Below are 18,798 nucleotides of genomic sequence, written 5' to 3'. Positions count from 1 at the left end.
CAAGCCATTGTCTGGAAACATTTTCAAAAGGGCATACAGCCCATTTAAGAAACGGGGAGCGTGCATGCCTTAAGCATTTTTCCAGGAGACCTGCGTGCTGTACGCAGGTCCTGGGAGGAATCAGACATTGCAGGAGTGTGGGAGGGTAAGTGAAGGGGACACATGCAGAGGTGCCGAGGCTGCGATAACAGAGACCAAGCGAGAGCTTTTTGGTAAAGCATATGTAAAGGGTGTGTCAGATGCTATAGATGTTAAATGCTACAGACAGTCGCTCTTCATCTGGCTGCAGAAGGTCTCTGCATTTGGCATTGCAGATGCCTTCTTAATCCTTCTGACTTTTCGACCCAGTGGCAACCTCCCTCCGGCTCAAAAATATTTTGGGGTTGTTTTACTACTTCGGGCACTGGGTGCCTTTACTTTGTGCAAGGCATCATGAAATCTGAAGATTGCCAAAGGATTTTGGATTGCTAAGTAGTGCCCAGTGTCAAAAAGCTGAGTTTGCGTCCTAGGTCATGGGTCTTCCAGCATGACAATGACCCCAAACATACTTAAAGAAGCACCCAGAAATGAGTGGAAACAAAGCGCTGGAGAGTTCTGAAGTAGCCAGCAATGAGTCTGGATCTAAACTCCATCGAACACCTGTGTAGAGATTTTTGAGAGGTGTAAGAAGCTTTTTGCTGGTTATAGGAAGCAATTGAATGCAAATATTTATTCCAAAGGGTGTCCAACCAAATATTAAGTTGCGTGTACCAACAATTTTGTGTGGCCTTTTTTTGGGGTTCTGTGTGAAATGATGTCCAATTTTCCTTTTTTTATGCTTTTTCTTGTGTTATAATACACTCAAAGGAAATAAACGTATAATTGCAATAATTTTCTTGGAGAAATACTTCATTTTCTGGAACACTTTCAAGAGTGTCAACACTTTCGGCTATGATTGTATACAGCCCAAAGTTAGATACGCTTTGGGTTCTATTTGTATTATTTTGATATTTTTGTTCTGTTATAAGGACAGACATACAAAAATAGCCAGGTCCAGAACCCTTTGCATACTAGAAACTCGTGGCACCAGACAGGCCCTATAGAGTATAACAGGGTTTAATGGATGTGTTTACATACCTTAAAGGGATTCTGCTGCCATCTGAGACATGCACGATACAGGAGCAGAGATTCTGAATATAGCGGTGCATCACTTACAGGGCTGCGTGTTATATTTTTTTTTATAAAATCACTGTTTTTTATCTACTGCAGATCTAACAATTCTCTGAACACTGAAATGTGTACAGTGGGGAAAAAAGTATTTAGTCAGCCACCAACTGTGCAAGGTCTCCCTCTTAAAAAGTTGAGAGAGGCCTGTAATTGACATCATAGGTAGACCACAACTATGAGAGTCAAAATGAGAAAACAAATCCAGAAAATCACCTTGTCTGATTTGGCAAGATACATTTTGCAAATTATGGTGGAAAATAAGTATTTGGTCACCTAAAAAGATGCAAGATTTCTGTCTCTCACAGACCTGCAACTTCTTCTTTAAGAGGCTCCTCTGTCCTCCACTCATTACCTGTAGTAATGGCACCTGTTTGAGGTTGTGGACAGGTGTCTTTTATACTGATAACAAGTTCAAACAATCACACTCCAACTCCACTATTGTGAAGACCAAAGAGCTGTCGAAGGACACTAGAAACAAAATTGTTACGCCTGCACTAAGCTGGGAAGACTGAATCTGCAATAGGCAAGCAGCTTGGTGTGATAAAATCAACCGTGGGAGCAATAATAAGAAAAGGGAAGCCATACAAGACCACTGATAATCTCCCTCAATCTGTGGCTCCACGCAAGATCTCACCCCATGGGGTCAAAGTGATCACAAGAACGGTGAGCAAAAATCCCAGTACCACATGGGGGGACCTAGTGAATGACCTGCATAGAGCTGGGAGCACCATAATAAAGGCTACCATCAGTAACGCTACACCACCAGGGACTCAGATCCTGCAGTGCCAGACGTGTCCCCCTGCTTAAGCGAGTACATGTCCCGGACAGTTAGAAGATTGCTAGAGAGCATTTGGATTATCCAGAGGAGTATTGGGAGAATGTCATATGGTCTGATGAAACCAAAGTAGAACTGTTTAGTAGAAACAAAACTTGTCGTGTTTGGAGGAGACTGAATGCTGATTTGCATCCAAAGAACACCATACCTACTGTGAAGCATGTGGGTGGCAGCCTCATGCTTTGGGGTTGTTTCTCTGCAAAGGGACCAGGACGACTGATCCGTGCACATGAAAAAATGAATGGGGCCATGTATCATGAGATTTTGAGTGGCTTCGTAAGAAGCATATGATGGTCCTGGAGTGGCCTAGCCAGTCTCCAGATCTCAACCCCATAGAAAACTTTTGGAGGTTTTTTGAAAGTCCGTGTTGCCCAGCGACAAACTCAAAACATCACTGCTCTAGAGGAGATCTGCATGGAGGAATTGGTCAACGTACCACGAGAAGTGTGTGCCAACCTTGTGAAGACTTACAGAAAATGCTTGACCGCTGTCATTGCCAACAAAGGATATAATAACAAAATATTTGTTAATGACCAAATAATTATTTTCAAACATAATTTGAAAAATAAATCTTGCCAAATCAGACAAGGTGATTTTCTGGATTTGTTTTCTCATTTTGTCTCTCATAGTTGTGGTCTATCTATGATGTCAATTACAGGCGTCTCTCATCTCTTTAACCCCCTTTCCGACATTAGGTGTACATTTACGCCGATGTCGGACTCCCTTCCTTTGATGTATGCTCCGGCGGTAAGCCCACATCTTTCCCGGGACATGTCAGCTGTTTTGAACAGCTGATATGTACCCGCAGTAGCTGCGGATGGAATCGCGATCCACTCACGGCTATTAACTAGTTAAATGCTGCTGTCAAACGCTGATGGTGTTTTAAATGGTGTTTCCGGCCATCGCACTGGAAATACACACACCAGTGACCCCCGTCACGTGATCGCGGATCTCCGGTGTGTCGGCATGACAACCGGAGGTCTCCTGGAGACATCTATGGTTGTCAGTGTTGGCTTGCTGTGAGCGCCACCCAGTGGTCGGCACTTATAGGAGGTGAGTAAATCTGCTACATAGAGGCGAACTATCATCGCCTGTATGTAGTAGTGCTGAACGGGTTATGGCAGCTGCTAGTCTCCCATGGAGACTATTGAAGCATGCAAAAAGGGAAAAAAATGTTTTAAAAAAAAAAAAAGTTCAAATCACCCCCCTTTCGCCCCAATCAAAATGAAACAAAAATAAAATCAAACATACACACATTTGGTATTTCCGTGTTCAGAACCGCCCGATGTATCAATAAAAAAAGGAATAACCTGATCGCTAAACGGCGTAGCGATAAAAAAATCAAAACACTAGAATTGTTTTTTTGTCGCCGCGACATTGCATTAAATGCAATAACGGGTGATCATAAGAGGGTATCTGCACCAAAATGGTGTCATTAAAAATATCAGCTCGGCGCGCAAAAATAAACCCTCACCCAATCCAAGATTGTAAAAAATGGAAACGCTACGGGTATCATAAAATAGCGCAATTTTTTTTTTTATAGCAAAGTTTGGATTTATTTCACCACTTAGTTAAAGAAGAACCTAGACATGTTTGGTGTCTATGAACTCGTAATGACCTGAAGAATCATAATGGCAGGTCAGTTTTAGCATTTAGTGAATGTAGCAAAAAAGCCAAACAAAAAACAAGTGTGGGATTGCACTTTTTTGCAATTTCACCGCATTTGGAATTTTTTTCCCGTTTTCTAGTACACGATATGGTAAAACCAATGGTGTCTTTCAAAAGTACAACTCGTCCCACACAAAAACAGCCCTCACATGTCCATATTGATGGAAAAATAAAAAAGTTACTGCTCTGGGAAGAAGGGGAGCGAAAAACGGATACGCAAAACCGAAAAAGGCTCCGGGGGTTAAGTGGGAGAACTTGCACAATTGGTGGCTGACTAAATACTTTTTTTTTCACTGTATATCCTTGCCCACACCACTAATTGGCAGCTTTCTGTGTACACTGTGTGTAGGCAGTAAGCTGGCAATCAATGGTGGGATTATACAGATCCCTATGAATATGGAAGACTACACGGCAGCAGGTTTACTAGTCAAAATGTTATGATTTCACATTGCCTCACCTTTTTTTCCATTCAGGTCCCTACAATATCGGATCCTCTGTCTATGTAAGAGAATTTTCCTGATAGACCCACCAAGGATGGATATAGACAGGGACAAGATGGCGGAGAGTATATTACACCTCACCCTAGAGATCCTCTTCCGGCTTACTGGAGAGGTGAGAGATTCTGATGACGTCACATTACATCATTCTTATCTATTGGAGATTTATTTATGTATCTTTTTATCTTTCCATGACCAGGATTACACAGTAGTGAAGAAGACCTCTAGTGAGCGCTGTCAGTACCCTATGTCTGAGGGATGGGGAAGACCCCTGAGCCCAATCATATGGCCTCCAGCTCGCCCCCTGATACATGAGGACATCAATGATCAGAAGATCCTAGAACTCACCTACAAGATGATTGAGCTGCTGACTGGAGAGGTGACACTGCTGGGAATGCTGGGACATTATACAGTAACGCTATGGAGGGATCGGGGGATGACGTATCATTGTATGTGTCAGGTTCCTATAAGGTGTCAGGATGTCACCGTCTATTTCTCCATGGAGGAGTGGGAGTATTTAGAAGGACACAAAGATCTGTACAAGGACGTCATGATGAAGGTTCCCCAGCCCCTCACATCACCAGGTAATAGACAGGACTAAATACACACGGCCTATAATTATCTGTATGTAAAGAATGAATTCAGTCCCTGTATGTGTTTCCTCCAGTTCTATCCAGTAAGAGGAAAACACCAGAGAGATGTCCCAGTCCTCTTCTTCCACAGGACTGTAACCAAGAAGATCCCGATGTTCCTCAGGATCATCAGGTAGATGGAGAGAAGGTGTCATGAGACCTCCCCTATGATGTGTAGATGGCTGTGAAGGTCTTGTGCTCAGTCTTGTTTTATCCACCAGTATTATATGTTTTATACTTGTGTAATGAGAACGGTGGAGATGGCAGGATTAGAGCTGATCATAGATGTGACTTCTCCATCTGTCTGTGACTTTTACAATATTTGTTTCAGGGTGAAGATCTGCCCCATATTAATACCACAGAGACATATGTGAGGGGTGATGAGCGGAATAAGGAGGAGATTCTTGCAGATAACAGCACAGGTGAGTAGTAATCACCAATGCAATTAATAGTCTCTTGTTTTAAAAAAAAACAAAAACAACTCTTATTGTATAACCGACGTCCCTTACACAAATGTTTGATGTCGCCTGAATACTTGTTCAGTCAACTTCTGGCCTCCCCTTACACATGAATGTTTGGCTAGGGCGAGACCTCTTGCTTTTCTCTTGGAAAATAAAGGATCAGATAATGAAGGTGAATGTATCATCAAAATATATTTTTTTCTTCAACAATTGAAAAAATATAAAGTATTAATGTTGTTTTTTTTTTAAATAATTTAAAAAGGTTTGATATTGCATTTTAACCCCTTATCGACATATAACGTGCAGTTACATAAATTGTCTGTCACTGACAGGCAGCATCATTCCTGACAGATGATGGTTATTTTATTCAGCCATCACCTGCTTCTAACAGCTATGGGTGGAGCGGGACACTGATGGTTTACCATGACAGCTTGGGGTCTGCTGAAGTCCTCCATGCTGTGTTCCTAGAAGACCATGATTTTCGCTATATATTGTAGTGCTGTAGCCCTGATGTGTAATAGTAGGAGCGATCAGACCATCACAGATTCAAGTCCCCTAAGGGAACTAACAAATAAAGTAAATAGTAAAAAAAGAATACCCATATTTGGTATCACTAAATTCATAAAACTCTTAATAAAATATAAAATAAATTCATTTGATTGGTAAACGGCGTAACAAGAAAAAAAGAAAATGCCATAATTGTGTTTTTGGCCATCACAATATTACAGTAAAATGCAATAAAAAGTGATGAAAACATTGTGTCTACCCCAAAATAGTATCAATCAATACATCAGCTCAGGGTGCAAAAAATAAGTCCTCACAGAGCTCCATATCCTGAAAACTGAAAATGTTACGGGTCTCAGAAAATGGCAACACAGAAACTTTATTTTCTTTCTTTATTTTTTACAAAGGTAAGTTTTTTCACATAGTGGACATGGTAAATAAAAAAGAAAATTGGGTAATCTAACTTTTTTTTTGCAATTTTAACGCACGTTGAGTTTTTTCCCCCCTTTCCAGTACATCACATAGTAAAATGAATATTGTCATTCAAAAGTATAGTTCATCCCGCAGTAATCAAGTGCTCATATTTTTATGTGGATGGAAAAATAAAAAAAAAGTTATGGCATTAGGAGGATGGGGAAGAAAAACAATGATGGAACGAGGGGCTGTTAGCTAGCACTTCTATCATCGAGCCTGTGCATCTGAGATCTAATACAAAGAAGGAACAGAGGGCACCGCTATATACAGGGAGGGCCATTTATACGGATACACCTAAATAAAATGGGAATGGTTGGGGATATCAATTTCCTGTTTGTGGCACATTAGTATATGGGAGGGGGAAAACTTTTCAAGATGGGTGCTGACCATGGAGGCCATTTTGAAGTTGGCCATTTTGGATCCAACTTTATTTTTTTCAGTGGGAAGAGGGTCATGTGACGCAAACTTATTCAGAATTTCACAAGAAAAACAATGGTGTGCTTGGTTTTAACGTAACTTTATTCTTTCATGAGTTGACACACTGACAAACAACAATTAAAAGTCACACATGTGACTATGCACATACCCACCAAATAAGGGCCCTGTCCCATTGTATATGTATGGTATACTGACCTATTACATAGTATTTAATAAATTTTAATTGAAGACCCAGACAATCAAGAAATGTATTATGCAAAATAGCAGGTTCTGGTATAATAAACAAAAAATCAGACCAAATTACATCACCAAGCCAAGCATAGCATAATTTTCAATGCTAACGCTGCCCTATGGCTGAAAACCAAAGAGCTTCTGCAGAACCATAACAGCACATATAGCACAAAAGGGCATCATGGTATGGATAGAACAGGAACGGGAATAATAGAGTTTGTTGCCCAAAATCAAGAAAATAATATAAGGTGCATAATACACAGATCATAAAGTGCTAATAGTGCAATAGTGCCCCTGTAGTAAAGAGTCATTGATACCTACACATAAAGAACAGAGATGACAATGGTGTTGGATCATAGTGCAAGCATGGTAGGCTGGGTCAGATGAGGTCCGAAACAAGGACAGGGCACAAAGCCCAACGCCTATCGCCACCGATGTGTTCCTTCCTCTGTCTGAGATCTCTGCAGGTGCAATGACATCAATACATCTCCCCAGCTGAGCCTCAGTACACAGCACAGTCTGGAGCAGCTGTAGATTTTTTTTTTCACAGTACATATTTGTAAACTGTGGAGAATAATTCTGGTCCCGGGGATTGTGTGGTGTGTGGTGAGCTGTATGGGGGACTGTTTGGAGACATCAAACTGTGTAGAGGAGCATGGTGGGGACATCATGCGGTGTATGGGGTCTGTGTGTGGACATTATACTATGTAGGTGGGCTGTATGGGGACATTTTACTGTGAAGTGGGCTGTGTAAGGTCATTATACTGTGTAGGTGGGCTGTGTGCGAACATTATATTATGTAAGTGGGCTGTATGGGGACATAGTTATTATGCCTGCTGCCCCGTTCCCGCTTACGCACCTTCCTGCTCCGACGTCTCAGCGGGTCGCGGTTCGTGGCTTTCTTCTCCCGCGCTGTCAGGTCTGCTTGCCGGCGGCACTGCACTCCTCGCGCATGCACCGTGGGCCGCTGCCACGCGCTTCACCGTCTCTTTGTTCCTGGCTGTGCCCTGACCCAGAAGCACCTCCGGACCAATGAGCTGTGCTGAGTATATCAGGCCGCCCTTGTTTAGCGAAGGCGCTGATTTTCGTTTATTTCTCATACCTGTTGTTAGGCTCCGTGTTTCCTGCAAATAGGTTACTTACTTTCCTTGCTTGTAATCCCTCAGCCCTGGTTCCTCCTGTGCCTGCTCCATCCTGGTGTCTTCTTGGTTCCGTACACGGCTCCGCAGCTTCTGTCCCTCGCCTGCCTGGGTCCCTCCTCTTGGTCCTGCAGCTACCTCGCCACTCCCTTCCTGAGGCGTCCTTGTCCGCTGTACCAGCACCTTGTCCTCGTCAGCTCGGTCATCCCTGTTCCCATCCTCTGGCACCCCCTACTGCTGCTGTCTCGATCCAGGCAGTTTTCCCACAGCTTCTCTACGAGCCGTCCCTCTTGGTACCATCTGTCGTTGTATTATAATCCTCTGGGCCTGCTCCTTACGATCCCTGTATAGGGGTCGGTTCCACTTGGCTCGCTTGCCCGGGGGGGGGGGCTCGGTACCACGATCCAGGGGGTCCACTCCTGGAAGTTGTAACAGTAAAATCAGGCCATGGACCTGCTGGTGATTATGCTACCGCCCAAAAGGAGTTGCTCTTTTTGCGGGAGAACCAGGATCGCATTATGTCCTTTATGAAGTCCATGGACACTCGCTTGTTGGCCTTACAGGCCATGGACATGGGAAATGATACCCAGCTGGCCAGTCTCCAGCAGGAGCTTGGTCAGCAGCGCGACACTCAGGCCCATATACTAACATACACTCACTGGCCACTTTATTAGGTACACCTGTCCAACTGTGTGTTAAGACTTAATTTCTAATCAGCCAATCACATGGCGGCAACTCAGTGCATTTAGGCATGTAGACATGGTCAAGACAATCTCCTGCAGTTCAAACCGAGCATCAGTATGGGGAAGAAAGGTGATTTGAGTGCCTTTGAACGTGGCATGATTGTTGGTGCCAGAAGGGCTGGTCTGAGAATTTCAGAAACTGCTGATCTACTGGGATTTTCACGCACAACCATCTCTAGGGTTTACAGAGAATGGTCCGAAAAAGAAAAAAAATCCAGTGAGCGGCAGTTCTGTGGCCGGAAATGCCATGTTGATGCCAGAGGTCAGAGGAGAATGGGCAGACTGGTTCGAGCTGATAGAAAGGCAACAGTGACTCAAATTGCCACCCGTTACAACCAAGGTAGGCAGAAGAGCATCTCTGAACGCACAGTGCGTCGAACTTTGAGGCAGATGGGCTACAGCAGCAGAAGACCACACTGGGTACCACTCCTCTCAGCTAAGAACAGGAAACTGAGGCTACAATTTGCACAAGCTCATCGAAATTGGACAGTAGAAGATTGGAAAAACGTTGCCTGGTCTGATGAGTCTCGATTTCTGCTGCGACATTCGGATGGTAGGGTCAGAATTTGGCGTAAACAACATGAAAGCATGGATCCATCCTGCCTTGTATCAACGGTTCAGGCTGGTGGTGGTGGTGTCATGGTGTGGGGAATTTTTTCTGGGCACTCTTTGGGCCCCTTGGTACCAATTGAGCATCGTTGCAACGCCACAGCCTACCTGAGTATTGTTGCTGACCATGTCCATCCCTTTATGACCACAATGTACCCAACATCTGATGGCTACTTTCAGCAGGATAATGCGCCATGTCATAAAGCTCGAATCATCTCAGATTGGTTTCTTGAACATGACAATGAGTTTACTGTACTCAAATGGCCTCCTCAGTCACCAGATCTCAATCCAATAGAGCATCTTTGGGATGTGGTGGAACGGGAGATTCGCATCAGGGATGTGCAGCCGACAAATCTGCGCCAACTGTGTGATGCCATCATGTCAATATGGTCCAAAATCTCTGAGGAATGCTTCCAGCACCTTGTTGAATCTCTGCCACGAAGAATTGAGGCAGTTCTGAAGGCAAAAGGGGGTCCAACCCCTTACTAGCATGGTGTACCTAATAAAGTGGCCAGTGAGTGTATATGGCTTCTGTGGATGATCATCTGCTCTCTCTTCAGACTGCCGCCGCATCACAGGCATCGTTTCCAGCTCCCGATTCTTTGAACCCATCCTCCTCCTCGCCTCGATAAACCACCCCGGTATAGTGACGACACCAAACTTTGCAGGGGCTTCTTAAATCAGTGTGGTCTACACTTCGAGTTATTAGTACCTCTGCAATACCCCACTGACCGGGCCAAAGTGGCCTCCATTGTGTCCTATCTGGAAGGGGAAGCCCTGTCCTAAGTGAATCCTCTTTGGGAACAGGACAATCCCATAATCTCTACTCGTCTTTTTGGATACTTTTCGGAGGGTCTTTAACGAACCGGGTCGGTAAGCTTCCCTTACCGAGTCCCTCTTTAATCTTTATCAGGGTGCCCTCACGGTTGGACAATATGCTATCTGCTTTCGATATCTATCTTCCGAGTTGGGGTGGAATAATGCGGCACTGGTGGGGGCTTTCTGGAGAGGTCTCTCGGGCAGGATTAAGGATGAGCTTGCAGGTCGGGATACCCCGATCTCTCTGGAAGATCTTATTTCATTAACCACCTGCATAGATCTTCGGTTCAGGAGCGCTCCTGGGAGTCAGCTAGGGAGAGGAGATCTTTTGAACTGTCTCCTCCAGTCAGCAGGCCCCTAGTCCGCGTCCAGCCGGGTCCTCCTCTTGTGTCCACAGCTGAACCCATGCAGGTAGATCGACACAAGGTGGCCGAGCTGTGTCAGGAGGAGAGACTGGCTCAGGGTTTATGCTTCTATTGTGGAGGGACGTCGCACTTTCTCCGCTCCTGTCCAGAGATACCGGGAAACTCGTCCACCTAGGCCAGGTAAGAGAGGCCTAACTAGGTGCAAGTAATTCCTCTCAACACCTTACTATGTCCTTTCTTCTGGTCTTTGGTCAGGGGTGTGGTTCCGAGGTGGCCTATGTGGATTCGGGGGCGGCAGGCAACTTCATTCGGCTTAAAGAGGTGAACAAGTACCAGATTCCGGTGGTAACCCACCTCGGCTGATTGCTTTGGTGGATGGCAAACCCCTACAAGAGACCGTTACAATGGTTATGGAGGAGGTGGTGATGCAAGTTGGAGCTTTACATCGTGAAAATATTGCCCTCTACGTGTTGCCTAATCTTTCCCATGCGTTGCTTCTCTCAGACTACCTTGGCTAAGAACACACGAGCCAGTCCTCGACTGGCATTCGGGCGAAGTACTTCGATGGGGCCACTTGTGTTATGAACGGTGCCTGATCCCTATCCGTCAATCCGGCTCTCTACGTCCATCTCCCGATCTTTCGGGGCTTCCCTCTGCCTACCGGTCCTTTGCGGATGTCTTCAATAAAAAGGAGTCTCCCTCTGCATCGGCCATACGACTGCCCGATCGAGCTAATCCCCGGGACCAGTCCTCCTAGGGGAAGGATCTATCCGCTGTCCCCTGCAGAGACCTTAGCCATGTCCGAGTACGTCCGGGAGAATCTTGCCAAGGGATTTATACGGAAATCTTCCCCGCAGGAGCCGCTTTTTTCTTTGTCAGGAAGGATGGTTCCCTGCGTCCGTGCATTGACTACATATCGTGGTCAAGAACAGGTATCCTCTGCCGCTCATTCCAAAGTTGTTTGACCGTCTTAGAGGGGCTCGGATCTTTTCTAAATTGAACCTTCGAGATGCCTACAATTTGATCCGTATTCGAGCCGAAGATGAGTGGAAGACCGCTAAGTCATAACAGTAGTATTGTGTAACGGGGTGGTGTCTGGGTATCATACAACATAGGGGGGCTCTGTAGTTGCCTACTGTGCGAGGAAACATCATACTTTTGAGGAGACTGTGGGGACATCATATTTTGCTGAAAATTGTTGACCAGTGCACAAAGGCTGAATAACAGAATCAGTATAAATTACTGTTTTACATAAACTTTATAAAATGCGGTAAATTATGTGGTTTTGTTTAGCTAGTACAGGTAAGAAAACAAGTTGCAATAAGCTATATCGTCACATGTATTAACAGTAGCAGCAAGTCAGAAGACTTAATTCTGCTCAATATTAAGTGATAAAGATCAACATAAAACAGTAATAATGGACAGAGTTAAGTGTGACCTATTTGGTTCGGCCCTCCACAACAGTCTCATGTGGCTTATTAGGAAAATGAATTGCCCATGCCTTCTGTCAGAAATATCCCACCACTGCCACCTGTCATGAACCCAACTTGCTCGCGACACACGTGCCTTGAATACTATTGTAAAGGGGGACTCTGCTTCCCACTCGCTCATCCTGTCATCTATCTCCGTAAGATTACGATAAGCTAAGCACACCTCCCAGTTAGTTCTCACATCCACATCACACATTTTTCGCTGCCACCCCTTGCCGTTTTGATAGGTCAGTCATGTGACTGCACTGGGGCAAACAAGACATCCAGCTTTTCTTGAGCACCTGATGGGTACTCTCCCTGCACTCTGGCAAATACACGATAAGACAAACAAGCTGTACTCGCCCTCTTGAGGGTTTGTGGGTACATTTAGAGTAGCAAGCAACAAACTTTTTAAATTTCAGATTTAAAATACAACAAGAGTAAAGTGCTTAAAAAGGTTACTAAAGAAGAAATAGCGAAAAGACATACAGAGGCAAAAACAGTACAAAACAAAAGGGATAAATACACATACAGGTGCAGCTCACAAAATTAGAATATCATCAAAAAGTTAATTTATTTCAGTTCTTCATTACAAAAAGTGAAACTCATATATTATATAGAGTCATTACACACAGTGATCTATTTCATGTATGTATTTCTGTTAATGTTGATGATTATGGCTTACAGCCAATGAAAACCCAAAAGTCATTATCTCAGTAAATTAGAATACTTTATAACACCAGCTTGAAAAATTATTTTCAAATCTGAAATGTTGGCCTACTGAAATGTATGTTCAGTAAATGACCTCAATACTTGGTCGGGGGTCCTTTGGCATCAAGTACTGCATCAATGCGGCATGGCATGGAGGCGATCAGCCTGTGGCACTGCTGAGGTGTTATGGAAGCCCAAGTTGCTTTGATAGCAACCTCCAGCTCGTCTGCATTGTTAGGTCTAGTGTCTCTCATCTTCCTCTTGACAATATCCCATAGATTCTCTATGGGGTTAAGGTCAGGTGAGTTTGCTGGCCAATCAAGCACAGTGATACTGTTGTTTTTAAACCAGGTATTGGTACTTTTGGCAGTGTGGACAGGTGCCAAGTCCTGCCGGACAATGAAATTTCCATCTCCAAAAAGCTTGTCGCCAGAGGGAAGCATGAATTGCTCTGAAATTTCCTAGTAGACGACTGCGCTGACTTTGGTCTTCACAAAACAGAGTGAACCTACACCAGCAGATGACATGGCTCCCAAAACCATCATTGTTTGTGGATACTTCACACCCGACCTTGGAAATCAAGGTCCCAGAGTCTGGAGGAAGAGTGGAGAGACAGACAATCCAAGCTGCTTGAGGTCTAGTGTGAGGTTTCCACAATCAATAATGGTTTGGGGAGTCATGTCATGTGCTGGTGTAGTTCAACCGTGTTTCATTAAGACCAAAGTCAGCGCAGCCGTCTACCAGAAAATTTTAGAGCACTTCATTCTCCCCTCTGGCGACAAAGCTTTTTGGAGATGGAAATTTAATTCTCTAGCATGACTTGGCACCTGTCCACGCTGCCAAAAGTGCCAATACCTGGTTTAAAAGCAACAGTACCACTGAGTTTGATTGGGCAGCAAACTTGCCTGACGTTAACCCCATAGAGAATCTATGGGGTATAGTCAAGACGAAGATGAGAGACCCCAGACCCAATGATGCAGACAAGCTGAAAGCTGCTATCAAAGCAACCTGGGTTTCCATAACTCCTCATCAGTGCCACAGGCTGAACGTCTCTATGCCACGCCACATTGATGCAGTAACTGATGCAAAAGGAGCCCCGACCAAGTATTGAGTGCATTTACTGAACATATATTTCAGTAGGCCAACATTTTGGATTTTAAAATCATTTTTTCAAGCTAGTGTAATAAAGAATTCTAATTTACTGAGATAATGACTTTTAAATTTTCACTGGCTGTAAGCCATAATCATCAACATTAACAAAAATAAACACTTGAAATAGATCACTCTGTAATGATTCTATATAATATAGGAGTTTCACTTTTTTGTGTTGAAGAACTGAAATAAATTAACTTTTTGATGATCTTCTAATTTTGTAGGTTGTAAAAATTAGATCCATGAATGCTTCTGGCGGAGGAGAATGCCGTGAGAAATGTGGACAAATCTTCAATACTCATTGGTTCTCCTAGGATCTGAGATAGTTAGTCCTTAGATAGCATGTTATAACATGTCTCACCAGACCCCACACTCCTCTCTCAGCTTAGGTAAGAGAGGGATGAATGATTAGATTCAGATTTGATTCTAATCCAGTTTTAGCCCTCATTTCTGCAGTCAGTAATATTTTCTCTCAAGAATCTCATAGACAGACAATATGGCCATCATATCACTGAACAACCTTCAAACATTCCATAGATTCCACACATGAATATGATATATCTGTAATTCAGGGAGATATTTCCAGCTACTAAAACGTTATATTTTTTAGGGATGTAGGGAGGAGACAGGTTATGGATGGTTTTATAGATCAGTGTTAGTAGTTTGAACTGCATACGCTAGGGAATTGGGAGCCAATGAAGGGATTTACAAAGGGAAGAAGCAGAGTAGTGTGGAGAGAGATGGATTAGTCGTGCAGCAGAGTTAAAGACAGACTGCAGAGGTGCGAGAGTGTTAGCAGGTAGGCCACAAAGGAGGATACTGCAGTAGTCAAGGCGGGAGATGATGAGGGCATGCACAAGCATTTTAGTGGATTGAAAGTTGAGTAAAGGACAGATTCTGGAAATATTTTTGAGCTGAAAGCGAGAGTAGGTGGCAAGAGCTTGGATGTGTAGTTTGAAGGACAGAGCAAAGTCAAAGTTTACTCCAAGGCAGCGTATTTCCAGTACGGGGAAAAGTATGATGTCATTTATTGTGACAGATCAGGCAGGGAACATACGTGTGATGGAGGAATGATAATGAGTTCAGACTTCTCCACATTGAGCATGATGAAGCTGGAGGAGAAGGAAGATTTGGCTGAAGGACACTCCTAGATTCCAGACAGCAGAGAAGTGACATCTGGGCCTGAGCGTTAGATCTGAGTGTCATGTCATCAGCGTATAGATGGTACTAGAAGTCAAGGGACTTTGAGTAATCTCAGTTCAAGGATATAGATAAAGAAGAGTAGGGTCCTAGGACAGAGCCTCGAGGGAGACCAAAAGAGAGAGGGGGGTGAGGAGGTAGTGTGGGAGACAATAAATGTGTGGTTGGAAAGGTATGAGGCGATCCAGGATAGAGCAAGGTCATAGTGGTCAAGGGATGGCTTTTTAAGGATAGGCGTGATTGTGGCATGTTTGAAAGAAAATGGAAAGGTACCAGAAGTTAGTTATAGGTTGAATAGATGGTTTAGGGATGGGATAAGTGTGGTGGTGATTTAGAGAGGAGATGAATGAGCTCTCTAGTGATTTTGGAGAGGTAGGTTATGGGGCAAGGGCATATCAACATTTTAATTTAGAAGTATTATTTAACAAATTATAATTTTTTGATCCTAGAATTTATAAAAGTAATACCAGATTTTTTTTCTTCACAGAAGACGATACTGGAAGATCAGAAGGACATCTGATATCTTCAGATTTTATAGCAGATGATCTTGGTATGATAGAAGATATGCATGAAATAAATGTTTTCATTCCAGCCATACCTTCAATCCTTCAAAGCAAAGATTTTCCATCTGATCATTTTCAACAAGTCCTGCCTACTAATTCAGTACATACTGTTAAACAAAATAATCATCACCAAAGGATTGTTGAAATTCAAAATAATTACAATGAAGAAAGACCATTTTCATGGTCAGAATGTGACAGAAGTCTTACAATTAAATCAAATCTTGCGAAACATGAGAGAATGCACATCGGGGAAAGGTCATTTCCATGTTCAGAATTTATTAAATGTATTAACCAACATTCAGATATTGTTAGGTATCAGAGAATTCACAAAGGGGAGAAGCCGTTTTCATGTTCAGAATGTGAGAAATGTTTTGGCCACAAACCACATCTTATTGCGCATCAGCGAACTCACACTGGAGAGAAGCCATTTTCATGTTCGGAATGTGGGAAATGTTTTGGCCACAAATCACATCTTATTGCACATCAGAGAATTCATACAGGAGAGAAGCCATTTTCATGTTCAGAATGTGAGAAACGTTTTGGCCACAAACCACATCTTGTTGCGCATCAGAGAACTCACACAGGGGAGAAGCCATTTTCATGTTCGGAATGTGGGAAATGTTTTGGCCACAGATCAGACCTTATTGCGCATCAGAAAATTCACTCAGGGGAGAAGCCATTTTCATGTTCAGAATGTGGCAGATGTTTTACAATTAAATCAAATCTTGAGAAACATGAGCGAATTCACACCGGAGAGAGGCCATTTCCATGTTCAGAATGTAGCAAATGTTTTAACCAGCATTCAGATCTTGCTAGGCATCAGAGAGTTCACACAGGGGAAAAGCCATTTTCATGTTCGGAATGTGGAAAATGTTTTACAGATAAATCAAATCTTGGTAAACATAAGAGAATTCACACAGGGGAGAAGCCATATTTATGTTCGGAATGTGGGAAATGTTTTCACCAGAATGCAGATCTTGCTAGGCATCAGAGAATTCACACAGGGGAGAAGCCGTTTTCATGTTCAGAATGTGGAAAATGTTTTGGCCACAAATCAGATCTTGTCGCCCATCAGAAAATTCACTCAGGGGAGAAGCCATTTTCATGTTCAGACTGTGGGAAATCTTTCAATTGGAGATCATATCTTGTCAATCATGAAAAAACTCACACAAAGCAAAAACAATTTTCATGTTCAGATTGTGGGAAACGTTTTAAAAGGAGATCTTCGTTTGTTTCTCATCAAAGAATTCACATCAGGGGAAAGTCTTTTTAATCCTCTGAACGTAGGAAACAGTTTAGTTGAAATCCACTTTTCTTACACATCAAAGAACTCACTGATTGAAGAAGTCATTTTTATGTTCAGATTGCCGTAAAAAAGTGTTATTTAGAAATCAGATCTTATCGGCAATCAAAAACCTTACATAGGAGAGAAACAGTTTTCATGCTTTAAGTAAATATTAACAGAAATCCGGTCTTATGGAAAAACAAACGAGATACAGTACATTGTGAAAAAGATAATTTAATGTACTGTATGCAGTAAATGGTTTAACCAAAAATCAGTTTATTTTTGTTAACTAATTTGCTTTTTAAAATACGGTACTACAAGAATAAAAACATTGAATTAAAGTCATAGGTCATCAAAAGATGTACTAATTGCGACGACACCTGTTTTAGCAGAGCTTGATTTATCTGACATCTATCCAGTGGCTTTAAAAACTGTTCATTTCCAACTTAAAATTCTCCTTGTGGAAAATTGGACTGACCTTTGTGGCACAAAAACTTAACCTCTTTGCAAGGAAGGAGACCTAAAATGAGACCAGCAGCTCCTGTATTCCTGGTGAAGCCTCGGAAACCAAGGAAGATTATTAGAGAAAACCACTGTGCAGCAACTCTCTAAACAGCAGCTCATAGCCATCACTACCAGCTAGACTGCACTGCCATCCAAAATGTATCTGTACTCTGCACACCCAAACATTAACTCTTGATTGCAGTGCACGTCATATTGTTAAGTACGGAAAAGTGATTTGAATATTTTGTAAAATATTTTCCTTAGGCTGCTGTCTTTGTTTTTTATTAGAATGGTACCATATAAAAGTTCCAGAATCATCTACTTTATCCACTGTATCCTTGTTTCTTTCTTTCTTTTTTTTCTCTAATCCCCTCCACGACAGCACATAGGAGGTTGCCTCCCCATCCTGATGACGGACAGGAAACAAGAGGTTAAATAGCCCTCCCCTTCATCTAGTCCCCAGTGTTTTCCTGTCCCTAACAGGAATGAAGAGGTTCTATGTGCTCCGTGGATGGGGCCGGCGAGATCCTGGAGTTTTTCCCCTTACCGTGAGCCTGTGCAGCCGGGGTCGATCGTCCCGCACCTTCCTCCCCGTATGCTGCTCCCGCCGCTGGCGGGACCCCCACCATCCTCCGGCAACGCTGGATGGTGAGTGGGGCTGGGGGCCTCCCGTAGCTCCTCAGCCCGGGATTCGCTCCCCCCGCATGCCTGTCTCTCCTGAGCGGCATGCACCGGAAGTGACGCTCACCACCGGGCCCGAAGACGCAACGTCACTTCCTCTCAGCGTTCCACAGTGGAACGCACCGCCATCTTGACGGGAAATTTAAAATTGGAAGAAAAAAAAAGGAAACAGGTGGCGGCAGGAACTTAGGGGGGAGCGATCTCATCCGATGGGATGAGGTAAAGGAAGCTGGATCTCAGTTCCTATCTTAGGAACCTGATGGAAGACGCCATAAGGTAGGACTAACGTCTGCATGATGGATGCGTCTTCCCTGAAAGCTGCTTCTGCAGAGCCCGGCTCAAACCCTGGCCCAGTGAGTACACTTGGAAAAGGGTATATACCTTTTTGGTTTAGGACCCATCCTTAGGGGCCCCCATCCTTTTCTCTCTTTCAGGGAGACAAGGATCCTACACCAAAAACAGAAGAAAAACCTACAAGCTGAAAATGCGCCATCTGTAGGAAAAAAACTCTCCTCCAATTATAAAAAGTCATTATGCCAGCAATGCACGGCAAAAATCGTACGGTAGGAACAATCATCCCTGATAGAGGAATTAAGAGGGATGATGAGACAG

General features: G+C 43.4%; 1 protein-coding gene across 7 annotated transcripts in view; it reads left to right on the top strand.

The window, feature by feature from the left end:
• The window catches only part of LOC141051046 (uncharacterized), a 108,642-nt gene extending 90,811 nt beyond the window's left edge, over positions 1-17,831 (top strand). For 3 of the 7 annotated variants that reach the window (XM_073547862.1, XM_073547861.1, XM_073547863.1), the window contains exons 2-7: positions 4,183-4,321; positions 4,406-4,585; positions 4,667-4,790; positions 4,874-4,971; positions 5,170-5,260; positions 15,641-17,831. In XM_073547862.1, coding sequence (XP_073403963.1) covers positions 4,244-4,321; positions 4,406-4,585; positions 4,667-4,790; positions 4,874-4,971; positions 5,170-5,260; positions 15,641-16,989 — 1,920 coding nt within the window. In that variant the 5' untranslated portion in view covers positions 4,183-4,243 and the 3' untranslated portion in view covers positions 16,990-17,831. The remainder of the gene's footprint in view (positions 1-4,182; positions 4,322-4,405; positions 4,586-4,666; positions 4,791-4,873; positions 4,972-5,169; positions 5,261-15,640) is intronic. The other 4 variants (XM_073547864.1, XM_073547865.1, XM_073547859.1 and 1 more) reach the window with 2 other exon arrangements.
• Positions 17,832-18,798: the final 967 nt, after the last annotated feature.

Source organism: Dendrobates tinctorius, unplaced genomic scaffold, assembly GCF_039654945.1.
Source record: "Dendrobates tinctorius isolate UK_male_01 unplaced genomic scaffold, ASM3965494v1 ptg000155l, whole genome shotgun sequence".
In the NCBI taxonomy this organism is placed as follows: Eukaryota; Metazoa; Chordata; class Amphibia; order Anura; family Dendrobatidae; genus Dendrobates; species Dendrobates tinctorius.
The sequence above is the reverse complement of the archived record's forward strand: the minus strand, read 5'-3'. Positions and strand labels throughout refer to the sequence as shown.